General features: G+C 44.7%; 1 protein-coding gene across 1 annotated transcript in view; it reads left to right on the top strand.

The window, feature by feature from the left end:
• ELAPOR2 (endosome-lysosome associated apoptosis and autophagy regulator family member 2) overlaps nucleotides 1-13,610 on the top strand; it is a 100,577-nt gene that overhangs the window by 38,218 nt on the left and 48,749 nt on the right. The window contains exon 2 of the mRNA XM_068669972.1: nucleotides 12,308-12,428. Coding sequence (XP_068526073.1) covers nucleotides 12,308-12,428 — 121 coding nt within the window. The remainder of the gene's footprint in view (nucleotides 1-12,307; nucleotides 12,429-13,610) is intronic.

The raw sequence follows: 13,610 nt of genomic DNA, 5'->3' as shown, positions 1-13,610 counted from the left end.
CTGGGGCAGGTCCCAGCAGCTCGGCCCCCCTGCATAGGGGGTGGCAGCAAGGGACAAGGTGGGAGGGCTGGCACCTGCAGGGGGGTGACCTGGGTCTCCTTGGCAAGGACACAAGGCTGGAAAACCATCGGTGTCTCGAAGGTGGAGAGGGAGGGAAAAAAGTTGTCAGCAGCCCAGGGAAGTACTTGTGAAATCGCTCGTCCTGCTCTGCTTGCTGAAAACTGTCCAAATCTTTTGTGACCTTCTCCCCTGGGAGTTTTGTGTGGGAATACAAAAGAGAAATAATGAAAGGGGGGAAAAATGATTATGCAGGGAAGTATTACTGCAGCTGTTTGAGCTGGAGTTTTAGGTCACCATCTTTAAAGGAAGGGGAAGAGCCTTTGGTTTCTCCTTGCTTCCTTGGCTCCCAGTTTGCCATGCAGGTCTAATCCCTTTCTGCTCTGTCCGAGTTACGTTCCTGTCCTGTGGTTCTCGGGCACCTACATCCCTTTCAGATCCCCAATGTCCTGCACTTTTCTCGGGCCAGGTTAAGGCGTCCTTCTGCTGGCAACCACCCAAATTCAGAGCAGCACATGCCTGAAGCATGCCTTTTATCTCACCAAAAGGCTGAGGTTAAGCACAGACCGGAGCACTGAGCGCTGTGAGCGGGTGGTTGCATTGCGGGGCGATGCGTTTCCCCCTCCACATCCATCAGGGTGCTCCACATCCAACCCTGCAGACCTTACGGGCACAAAAACCTATTTCCTTGCTGTTGGTAATCCCTCATCAGGCTGATCCCAACCCCTGGGCAGAGGTAATTGGAGTCATCAGGTTTGTGTTCCCATTTATGAAAGATGTTCGTATTTGTTGGGATGCTGCAGAGACAGCCCTAGCAGAGGCTGCAGGAGGGAAGTGCGAGGCTGGTGTAGTGCAGGATGAGGAGAAAAGATTTGTAATCAAGAGAAAAGAACAGATGGCTTTGGTTGTAGTGCCTATATTTATATTTAATGTTAATATTCCTCCCAGGCCCCAGCTCTTCAGTGATATGTAACACAGCCCAGAAGCATCTGGGGAAGGAGGGAATAAGGGAAATGGGTTTGTCACAGCCTGGGAGGGAATCCATCCATGGACTTTGCCGTGGGCTTTCAGTGCATGTGAACAAGCCAAGAAGGCAGAATTTCACTACAGCCCTTCTCCAGAGCACTGTGGGCATTGCCTTGACATGCCTATGCCACAGACCTCGAGGAACCACACTGGGACCCCATAGTATGTGCGCCCATGGCCCCAACTGGATCAAGCTGTAGCATCATGGAAGAAGCAATTTCTGCTTTAAAGTAGCTTTCTTTCTTTATTTATTTTTAATTCCAAGACAGGGAAATATGTCAGGTCCATGCTCTTCCATCCTTGCTGACTGTGTCCTCGTGGGAACAATCCCATCCCGTCTGTCTGCTAAAGGGTTTCCTGATGCTAGTCCATGGTGGGATTTACTGGCGTGCTTGGAATTGCTTTCTGAATGCAATTAGTTATCAGCACACAGGTGGAAGATGAAAGTTAATTCTGCAGCACCTAATTAGCTGGCGTTGCTGGAAGGGTTTGAAAGCAGAGACAAAAAGCTGCAGTTGTAGCTGTGTGTTTGGGGAGTCCTACGGAGCAGCAGTGTGCTTCACCTGAGACCTCCGCGGTATCTTTAATGACCTTTTGTCTTCCCATGAAGAGATAAACAAGAATCTTGAGTCTCTGCTGGCGTAAATCAGTGTAGCTCTGCTGGAGACAGGAGATCTGCCCAGCTTTGTCAGCACAGGAGAGCTGGAGTCTGTGAGCTGGATGGTGGCAGAATCACCCTCGTGTGAGTTTGTGTGTGTATGAAAATGCACATCAGTGTGTGTGCGTGCCCACACACTAGTTAAAGGTGTCTGTTTATTTATCTGTTTGCATTTAGTGCACCTTGGAGGCCCTACCTAAACAACAGCCCTAAATTTGATGCCATCGGATCATTAACACGTCCCCGGCTTGTTAACAAAATAATCTGATGGTTTACAGTTAAAAAAGCCAATTAAAAGACTCACGGAGTAGTATTCCTTCCAGTCCCCTGGCACATGCATATATTAGAAATCCATCTGATGCAAAGCTTAGGACAAAAATGATCGATAGCAGGTTACAGCGCTCTTTATTACACCGAATTAATTGATCATGTCTAGCAGATTTTCCTCCCAGCGGAAGCTCTGAGTATCGAATGCGTTTCTCTTTCCTCTTCTCCCCTTGCTGCTGGAAACATGCCAGGCAGTTTCACGCCATCGTTTAAATTTATTCGTGACCCGAAAAAGTTGTGTCACCCTTGAGGTGGTTAGCTTCCAGCTGAAAAGTTTGGTGATGTTGTAGGACACAGAATCACAGATTTGCAGGGGTTGGAAAGGACCTCAAGAGATCATTGGGTCCAACCCCCCTGCCAAAACAGGTTCCCTACAGCAGGCTGCCCAGGTAGGCGTCCAGACGGGCCTTGAATATCTCCAGAGAAGGAGACCCCACAACCTCCCTGGGCAGCCTGTCCCAGTGCTCCGTCACCCTCACTGTGAAGAAGTTCTTTCACGTGTTGATGCCAAACTTCCTGGGCTCCGTTTTGTGGCCATCGCCCCTTGCCCTGTCCCCACAGAGCACTGAAAAGAGGTTGGCCAAATCCCTCTGTCTCCCACACCTCAGGTATTTGTAACCATTGGTAAGATCCCCTCTCAGTCTTCTCTTCTCCAGGCTGAACAGACCCAGGTCTCTCAGCCTTTCCTCATAAACACGTAGGGAGCCCAAAAGTGACCAGCTGCAGGGAATATCCCTTCAGCCTACAGAGGTGGCTTCTTGTGTTAGACGATGACAGAGATGTGTTGGTGGAGAAACAGAGGGGGATGCTTCTGCTGCTTTCTGTGCTATTCTGTTTGACAATTTATGTCCTCTTTTTGGTGGGTGTTTGGCAGCTCTCATACATGGCATCACCTGTCAGAGCAACAGGGACAGGATATTAACCTGCTGCTTTCACAAGCTCTAATTTGACAGAGGTGTCCTATTCAAGGCTCCTGAAACTGGCATATTATAGAGCCTAAAATGTAAAGAAAATAAATGCTCCAAGCCTTTTGTTCTTCTGAAGCTATGCAGACAGTGGATGAAATACTGCGGCATTATATTAGTTAATTTAGAAGTGTTGCATTTTTGCTATTACCTGGTAGAATAAGGAGGATTATCTGTTTAACGACTCAGCTCCTCCTGACTTAATTCATAAGTCAGCCACTCCTGACTTAATTCATAATTTGACATTAGGTAAGGCACTCAAAAATATGGTCTGACTCCCCAGAATATCTGCAGAGAAGTGTGCCATCTCCAGATGTGCAAAGTGAGATTGTACTTGTGGGGCAGGTGGGTAAGGGAACTTCTCTGAACCCCACAGCAAGCCAGCAGTTGATCAAAGAGGAGGAGCAATGCCTCTGGTCTAAATTAGCCTACCTATGCATTGTAAAAGGGCCTTAATCTGCCTGCTTGCCAAGTCTTAGTTTTCCTACCATTCATTGAAGGTGTCATTTACTACTTTCATCTCACCTGCTTTATCTGAGACGTATCTACAGCCCTCACTCCTGCACTACTGAATGATCCAAGATATAGGCAGGAATTGGAACAGGGTGGGAGGGCTTAACTCTTACTTTCTCCATTAGGAAACAAGCATTTTAAGCTTTACAATGCCTTACAAACTCATATATCACGTTTGAGTTTCTTGATGAAGGTTTTCCTGGGAGTTACTCTATGTAAAGAAGGAGGGATAAAAACAGGAGTGAGTCTTTCACCAAAGATGCAGTTGAAATATGAGTTTATTCTTTAACACATTATTTTTATGGCCTGATTGGCATTAACAAATCTCTTTCTGATGAAGATTTGTAAGGTTTTGCTGCTATGATCCAGAGTATGCATTTGGAAATTCTGTTGAGTGGCTGTGGGGATGTGTAAATTTAGAGACTGTTTTAATTTCCATATTCATTAAACTGCTCTGTGGCTTTTGAAATTTCTTTCCCTGTGGCTGGGACCAGGGTGTTTTGCTTCTTGAGGAATAAGATCTGCAGTCATGTGCAGGACCAGGTGGCAGGGCAGCCACCTCCCACACATGAGGTGTGAGGAAATGAGGTTTCATGTCGGGAGGAATAAAGGAGTCACAGATGACACACAGTTGTGTGTCTGGGAGATATTTCCTCTGCTGCTCTTTCTCTTTTCATCTTTCCACCTTTGCCACCCATTGCCACTTTCTGCTCTGTGCTTGCAGTAGCACTCATGCAACCATGTGATGAATGGGTTGAGGGAGTTGTTCTGAGTGAGAATTGGTGAAAAAGAATGACTTTCTGATGGATTGGGTTCTTCTAAGCACATGGCACAAGGGAGGAGGAGAAACCTGGACTGGGGGAGGCAAACTGCTCTGTTGCCATTACTGTTATTAAACTCTCACTGAAGAAGCCTCCACAGAGCTTGTCTGGCCAAAAATAACCTTTTCCAGGGCCATTTTGCACTGACCTGTAGAATTCTGCATTTGGTATCACCTCCTGTGAAATGCAATGGGATAATCTTAAAATTATCCCATTATTAAAAAGCAAGAGGTGTGCTTTTTCTTGAGTTTTACTTGCAAAGATGGCAATGCCCATCACCTGCTATTTGATACTTAGGGTGACGAGTACTTGAGCTGATCGACTGTGGCTCATCCCGTTGTCCTTTGAAGTCAATGGATATCTTTTATTGACTTAACTGGGCAACAGATGAGGTCCTGGATGAAAGAGTCACTGTTTTACTACGAATTACTTGTCTCTCTGGGTTGCAAAAACAAATAATCCCAGACGTTTTCAAAGATGGCTGGGCTGGTGCTGCACACAGCTTGCTTGTGAAGTTGTGTTTAAAAAGAAAATAAATTTTTCAATCAAAGGACTGCTGGCTGGCCTGACCTTTTCAGCCTGCAAATGGCCACTGAAAGGATAAATGAGATAATGATAATAAAACTCCTACTCGTTACTGGACTGCTGCTGAAAGGGATTTGGCAAAGGCTGAAGAAATGTCAGAGTGAAGAGCACAACATCTCTGCTGAAAGATGATGGTGTCTGACCCTGCCTGTTGCATGCTGAGGCTGGTGAAACCTCCACTGGTTTCTGTGAGAGTGAAGGTGGCTGAAGGCCATGAGGAAATGTTGCTCAAAATCCATCCATGAAGTTCTGTCCTGGTGATGCTGTGTTATATGGGACTGCACTGTCCTTAACAAACCATCTGCATGGGGTAGTAAATGAAGTTTCTTGGAGGGGCATGGTCAGCCTTTGGTGTCAGCCATACTCTCTGGGTGTGTTTAAGTGTTGAAATGGTACTGCCTGCCTTTTGAGCTGTAAAAAGTAATAAGTAAATATATATATTTCAGTAAATAAGCCATCAATAAATTCAGTAAATAATCCATTAATAACAGCCCATGGTACTGGCTGCCTCTTGGGCTGTAAAAAGTAATAAATACATATATATTTCAGTAAATAAGCCCTTTGCCCCGATATCTTGCTTCTAGCTCTTGTGCTCAATGCCCTTGATGATGATAACTGTTTCATTAGCTGCCTGATAAATGGCCCAGGTGCATTAGCATCGTTTTATCTATGTGGTAGCTGTGAGCTTTACTCTGGGAAGTTAATTAACATCCATCACTGGAGGTTCTCTGTCAAGTTAGGCAAGCTTATGTCAGGAATGGCTTGTGTATGGGGACAAGGAGATGGACTAAATGGCTTTGGAAATACACTTCTAGCCCTGCTATCTCTTGCTTTGAAGCTCTGCAAAAGTAATATCGCATTACTTCTGTGGTAAGCATTTCTAGGAAGCTCAGTTACGGGGTAGAATAAGGGGCTGGTCAGAGGCTGCACTGCTTCATTGAGAACTGAAATGACAGCCCAGCATGTCACAGCTGAGCACAGAGGTACAGAGGGAAAGACTTGTCTGACCTAACCTCAGATGCTTGGATGAAATATCCATGTGTAAGCTAGGCTAGCTAGCTCCTCCAGCTCTGGAGGGAGAAACAAGTACAGTGTGTGCCCTGCTAGATGCCAGACATCTGAGATGCACTGGAAGTACCTCCTCTCTCTGGTGGCATCATCCCATGGCGCAGCTGGCCAAGGGCAAGGCAAGTCCTTTGACCTAGTTCATGAGAGAGCTCAGGACCTTTCTCATTTCAGCTGGGACACAATATTCATCCAAACACTTTTATATCAGCTGTTTGTTTCTAAACATTGACAAGGGTTGTCTTTGTCTTCCCTCTGCTGATGGAGCTGCTCACAGCTCCCTGAACCCTACCATTCTTCAAAGGTCTGCCCGCTGCAGCTCACTCTGATCATTGGCCATTTGTTATAATGATTTTGTATAAGAATCCTGGAAATTATGTTTAAACAAGTTACACACAAACTCACCTAAAATGTAATTTATTCTGATTCCTCACAAATATTGATGATATATTTTTGCTGAATTTTGGCTTTCATTCAGTAAACCTCTTCAGTTAATCGTTACTTTGCAGATGGCTTTGGCAGCGTTTCAACCTGTGCTTCTGGTGGTTGAAACCTGGTGTTTGAATTAGGCTCAAGATGCAAATAAGCTGATTTTCAGAAAGTCTGAATATCTGCAGCTGCCTTGTGGGGTTCTAAGTAATGCAATTAGGGCTGGGTTTCTCACTGCCAAGAAAGCCACAAATAAATTGGGAGTCCAGAAAGAGAAGTGTGACAAGAATACACAGAAATGACTTCAGGAATTTGGGGATTTAGGAATAAAGTTGGTAATAATTAAAAGCCTAGCTCAAGATTTTAGCTAAAACGCACTAATATAAGTAATGTCAGAGGAAATTAAGGAGGAATGTTTATACATTCAGGAGCAGCTTAGAGCTGGGCATTAACTCAGAAGGAGAGGTGAGGCAGAGCCCTGCTGATGGATGGTGTGCTGCTCACTGGTGGCCTCGGGATGATAGAAGCACGGGAGGGGGGCAGGAATATTCTTTGATGCCAGAGGATATAATTAGAAATAAAGAGTGCAGTAAAAAAGGAGGATGTGCTGGATGCCCCAAACTAATGAGAAATGGGAAGTTGTATCTCCTCTTTCAAAGCCTGGATTAGGAGAAGTGACTGATGGGCAGCCCTTGAAATACTGGAGTAGTCTCAAAGTGTTGAGTGCTTGGTCCCCGAATGTGTTAACATTATGGAGGCCAGATGTGGGGAAGCACAGCCACGGTATCTGCTCCAACTCAGCAGGCAGAGAGAGAGACATGTTTCTGTATCCCTTGGGATATCATGTCCTGGAGTACAAGGAAAGTGAAAGTGTTGTCTCGTCTCCACTGTGATTAGTCTGGGGAGATAACAAGAGCACTCGATGGGGTTGGACTCCCTTCTTATCTCCTCCTGAATTCATTCTTTCCTTAAAGAGGTTTTTATTTGTGTGATGTTGCTTTTTTTTATTTTTTATTTTTAGAAAGGGCTAATCCCAATTGTACATACATGTATAAATATAGGTAGCACATGGGTCTGTAAAGATTACAGGTGCTCCTTTTGGCAAACAGTATCTTTTAATAGCATTGTGTGCAGTTAATCTGGTTAAGCAAAAGTATCAGTGGAACAAGCAGTGCAAGTTCAGGGAAGGAATAAGTGACAGATCTGACAACTATTGTTTAGTAATATTGTGGCAGGTATGGTAGAAGCTGCTTTTTTTTTTTTTTTTTTTTTTTTGATGTCTGTGGTTGGAAAACAACATGAGTGGATCAAGATATTAAATTTCAAAGACACGCTTGCTATTATATTTCATAACAGAGAAGGTAAATGTTTATTGCTCCTGGTCTTCATCCATTGTTCCTACCTGGATCAAATGTTCAGTGCATCAGGAGCCGGTTGTAAGGGTTTGTGCCCTCTCTGCCCTTCAGTTTTGATTAAGTGGGAAAAGCTTCAGGGCATCTCCCATCTAGTTAAAAAGAGAGAATTAGAAAATTGTTGCAGAAGAACAGGAATGTATTGATGTGGCTGTTTCTCCTTGTCACGGAGAAAGCTCAGTTCTACAGGGGTTTCTTCGGGAGAAAGCTCTTCAGTTAAAGTAGAGGAAAATGATACTTGCAGAGTTTCAGAGAGACCCTGAAATAGGCCTTTACTTTTTGAAGAGAGGAGGTAGCAATGCCTGTGTCTGTCAGCTGTTGTAAAGGACCGTGAGGTGAGTAGCTCACACAGAGAGGCCTGAGCTGGAGACACGGAGCACCATGTGCACCAGGTCAGTGGTGGTTTCACCCAGCTGTGCAGCTGAGCTCCACCACAACTGTTCCCCCTCTTACTCCCTTTCCTCAGAGAGAAAGGGGGAGAATAAACGATGGAAAAGGCTCAAGGGTTGAGATAAAGACAGGGAGATCACTCAACAATTACCGTCACAGGCAAAACAAACTCACCGTAGGGAGACTGAACTAATTTATTGCCTATGACTAACAGGCTAGAGCAGTGAGAAACTAAAAGCAAACAAAACCACCTTCCCCCAACCACCCTCTTCCACCTCCTCCCTCCAAGTGGTGCAGGGGAAATGGGGGCTGTGGTCAGTCCCCGACGCTTCATCTCCGCTGCTCCTTCACGGTCCCTCTCTGCCCCTGCTCCCTGTGGGGTCTCTCCCAAGGGATGCCGTCCTTCCCGAACTGATCCTGTGGGAGCTGCCCAGAGCTGCTCTCTTCAAGAGCTGCTCCAATATGGCTCCGTTCCACGGGGTCTATCCCCCAGGAGCAAACTGCTCCAGCACGGGTCCCCCACGGGCAGCAGCTCCCCTCAGACCCCCTGCTCCTGCATGGGCTCCTCTCCACGGGTTGCAGCTGCAGCCCAGGGCCTGCTCCTGCGGGGGCTCTCCATGGGCCGCAGCCTCCTCCAGGCCACATCCACCTGCTCCACCGGGGGCTCCTCCATGGGCTGCAGCGTGGAGATCTGCTCAACCATGGTACACCAGCAGCTACCCAAACCCTGCCGTGTAAACCCAATACACCAGTGGGGCAGGTGGCCAGAGCAGGGCCATGGAGCTGTGCCTGCAGGGCAGGAGCCGTGGGTGCCCTGGCTGCAGGACTTTTGCATGGGAAGCATGTGAGGGTGGCAGGCCCGACCATTGATCTGGTATTGATGCTTTATGAACAGAGCATGCTGGACCAATTCTTCTCTTTTTTCTCCCTCTGGCAGAGCTGTGACCAGTTCACCATCCCTTTGATGTCATGTGCATGTACAAGGGCATTTTTTTGGGATGCAATGTCCTTCAAAGGGAGAATATGTACATCAGAGTGTTTTTTTCTGATAGCTTTTCATACAAGTCTAAGCGTGATTTCACTAATTTTCCAAGAACAATGAGGCAAAATACAGCACAGAGTAAAACAAATGTTCTTGTCTATTTTTGGAGGCCTTTTTCAGGTTACCGTTAACCTTTCATTTGAAATTTAATGCTGAGGACTACACATTGATTCTGAGCAGCTTCTTGGAAGAGTGTCAATTTTCCATTTAGAAAATTATCTTTTTTTTTTTTTTTTAACCCCATATGGGACGTTGTTTGTCAGTTCTGAGAGACATTTTCCTATGCAAATGTACACTTTAGGCCTGAAACTCAAACTGGTTTTGCTAAATCCCAGGAATTTTGAGCAATAAAGTAATAAAGTAGGAAATATAATAGGAAATAACAGCTGAACTGGGGGAGGGACATGTTTAGATCATTAAGGCCAAGCCCAGAAAAGTAATAAAGCAGTCAGACTTGTTAAAATTAAACAGGCCCATGGCCAAATTTAAAGATACTATATATATGGATGATAGTGGGGAAAAAAAATGTTGAAAGCAAAATCAGAGAAATAGCTGGCAGCAGATAACATCTGGAGCAGATATGCTGTGAAATTCATTTCAGAGAACTGGTGGGTAAAGAAATTTCTCAATCAGGGAGGAGAAGAAATCCCAGTGGAGTGAAACTGTGCTTTTCAGTGAGATGCAAAGGAGCTGTAGTGCCCCATGATGCTGAGAGGCCTCCTCTATCAACTTGCTATATTTGGAAGCTCCGATTGCTGAGGCAGATTAGGAACCCTGAGCTCCGTAAGCCAGTGTTAGTGGGAGATTTCCAGCGCTCACCTACGTCACATTGGCTTTGAGGATGTGCCTGCTGCAGCCAAGGCATGCTTTCAGCTTGTAGGGATGTATCTGAGCTACTTTGGGTGCCCAGGATGGTGTCACCATGGGTGCTGAAGCAGGTCAAAATGCTTGATCATTTAGCTGAACCTGAACATCTTATAGGTGTATTCACCTGCTCAAAGTAGCCAAGCTGCTTAGTTTGAAGCTGGCTAGTGGAGCAGCTGAAGTTGGGAGCTGCTGTCTTGCCCATGACTGCAGAGGAGCTCCATGATATAATAAAACAATAGTACTGGGGAGAAGGTGGTGGTGATGGTGGCTGGCAGAGGTTTCAGAGGTGTGCATGTGTGACCATGGGCAAAAATCCATTTGCATAGTTTTCATTACAGTCCAATACCAGAAAAATGGCAAAATCCATGGAGTGGTTAACAGACATAAAGTTGAGTTGATAGTCAGCTAGAAAACAAGTTAAAAAAAATAAAAATCTATCTCTTCTACACACAGTAGAGGCAAAGACAATGGAAAGAGTTTGTTTAAGAGCAAGGCTGTGCTGCATAACTTCCCTTGTGAGTCTTAAGACTTACACACAGGGGTGGTCACAGGGAAGGACAGGTTTTGGGTACGTTTCCCCTGGAAATCTCACCTGGTAAACTGGAGAGATGTCCATGGAAGTAGGGGAGAGATTGAGACCTGATTCTTCTGTCTGAATTTGTCAGGAGAGCAAAAAAACATTTTTTTCTACATAATTTTAGCTGCCATCCTGAGCTTTGACCCTCAGGTGATATACTCACATTCAGATGCCATTAGAGGGGATGTTTTTGCACTGTGCTGTACATCCTTGCTACCTGCATCACTTCTGAGAGCTCCTTCTTGGCTGCAAAGGGGTTGCATGCTGGGGAGACATCCCCAAAGTGCACTTTCAGAGGGTGGCTCTGAGAGCAACCTGGACTGTTGACACCAGACTGCTCTCTGTAATTTAGTTGACCTGGTATGAAATAGAAAAAAAAAAAAAGAGAGGTCTGAACATGAGTCAGGTTCAGAGGTTTTCAATATCCTTTGCATTGCTTTACTCCAGGCTTGCATATTTAATTTAACAGATATTTTTTTCTTATGTGATATGAACTAGGAGATGGATCTATTACAGATATGTTGCATATATATTCTGGTTGCCTCATAGGCAGATTTCAGTACCAAGATGATTAAGGACTTTTTTTTTTTCTGTTCCTTGAAGATTGTATAATGAGATGAAAAAGGGAAAATGCGAATTTTAATTGAATATATTCAGGGTGTTCAGAGTGCAGTGTATCATATTTCACGTATGGCTGCAGGTTTTATTCTATCTTCTTATGCTTTGCTTTATTTTTTGAGCCAACTATTTTTTGTTTCCAGTGTGCTGTTAGTTAGGTTTCTAACCCATAAGTTGAGCCACAAAGACTTTTATTGAACAATAAAGATACTAATTCCAGAGCAATCAGAATATTATTTGCAGTTGGATGCTAAATATCAAAGGCTTTATTGATGTTTATGTAGGACTTTATTAACACCCAAATATCTCTGGAGAACTATGGTAACAATAGGAGAAATATTAATCTCAGTATGCTTTGGTTTTCTGTAAATAAATAAGAATTTAAAGTCTTGTGAGTCAGCTGAATATTTGCAGGGATGCACTAGTCTATACCAGAGCTAGCACGGACCTACCTTTATCCATCTAATTCCCTTTCTTCTGCTCCATGCTGCACTATGTGGCATGCCACTGCTGCAAGAGGTCATAGGAGGAACAGGAAAAGATTGTCCCCCAGGTAATCCTTGTGTGCACAGAGGACGTGTTTCTAGGGCAGCATAGGTTAGGATAGGTGTCTGTAGGTCAGATACCCTGATGGCCAGAGGTTTGGGATCAATCCTGCTCTAAGAGACTAGGAAACAAAATTCTGTTGGAATTTGTGTCCCCTCTCTCAAGTGTTTTTGCAAATCCCACCCCCTCTGCCTTACATTTGTGCAGCACAGCTCTGGGCACGCTTTGTGCTTGCTCTGTGATGATCCACAATGATCATCAAAGCAGTGACAGTGCTGCACACTATGTTCCATGGCAGCTACTTCCTTTCTGGTTTAATTATAACTGAGTTTGCTAATCCCGGTCTTGATTAATGTGCTTAATATGCAAATGTTATGATGAAACTGAAACTCTTTGTAATTGCTTGCAGACAGATTACCACTTCGAGTACACAGAGTGCGACAGCAGTGGCTCCAGATGGAGGGTGGCAGTCCCAAATCCGTCGGTGGAGTGCTCTGGACTACCCGACCCTGTGAAAGGGAAGGAATGCAGTATGTCACTTTTCATTTTACAGACCGTTTCTGTCTGTCTGTGCTATTTACCCTATGTGGCACTGACGCCAACAAAACCATTGGAAGGGCTTTGAGATGCAGGTGATATGGTTCTTCCTAGCTCTGTCGCCAACATCCCGAATGTCCCTGAGTTGTCCTTTCCTTCTGGGTTTTTTGTGTATCCCCCTCCAGTCCTTCCCCTTCTCTTGGAGCTGTGGAGCAGGGACTGTCTTCACAGCACAGCTGTAAAACTCATCAATACCTGCTGCAGGTACCCCTGTGTGGTAATTCACAGACAAGCCAAATCTACCACAACACCTCTTGAAGAGTTGTGGTTGCTTGCCTTGAGCTGCCATAATGTTCTGAAGCTCTCACGCTCATTTCTAGCACTGGCCAAAATGGTGATGTGCAGTGACCAAATTACTTCTGCATGGTGTCCATCTTCACCTGCATTATTTAACTGATAATAAGCTAAAGGCATGAGTAATGGTAAATGTCTTACCTTCCTGTGCTATTTTCATGATGAAGCTTTTGTATTTTATTTATTTATTTTAACAACTCAGAGTGTTCTCATAGAACTTGATACTGGTGGTTTTTTTTTTGTTCTTTTTTTCATCTGGGGACATAAGCAAACTGCCACTCTACAAGCACATTTGAACTGTTCTCTTGCTGATTTGCAGCTTTCCCAAGCTGAATACTCCTTCCCATCACACTTCCTTACTCTAGCAATTCTTTTCACTACAGATCCTAGCAGTGCTTTATTTTCTCAGTAATTTCTACCAGGGGCTATGAATCATTGTATCTGACAAACGGGAAGAATGATGGCCGTGTCCTTTCAGTACTACTGTAGAAGAGGTGACTTTTTATTCACTTCTGACTTTCCTCCTGTAAAGGTTTATTGTTCATTTCATTACAGCACATGCTCCAGCATACGGCACATAAATGTTTCCTATAGCAGTGTTGACCATGGAAAGATTTCTGACTTCCTGCAAGCATCAGCTGAAAAGCTGCCTGTGTCTCTCCTGGTGCTTGCATTTTGTTTCTGGGGTTTTAAAAGTGTGATCTATGTGGAATGTATATTCGATTACAGAACTATGGGACTGGAAAGCACCTCAGGTGATCCCCTAATTCATGCCCTAGCCCAAATGGCTATAACACTTGTGACTTTGTAATTTGTGGCTG

This window comes from Anas acuta, chromosome 1 (assembly GCF_963932015.1).
Source record: "Anas acuta chromosome 1, bAnaAcu1.1, whole genome shotgun sequence".
Lineage (NCBI taxonomy): Eukaryota > Metazoa > Chordata > Aves > Anseriformes > Anatidae > Anas > Anas acuta.
This window is presented reverse-complemented; position numbering and strand designations above follow the sequence as displayed.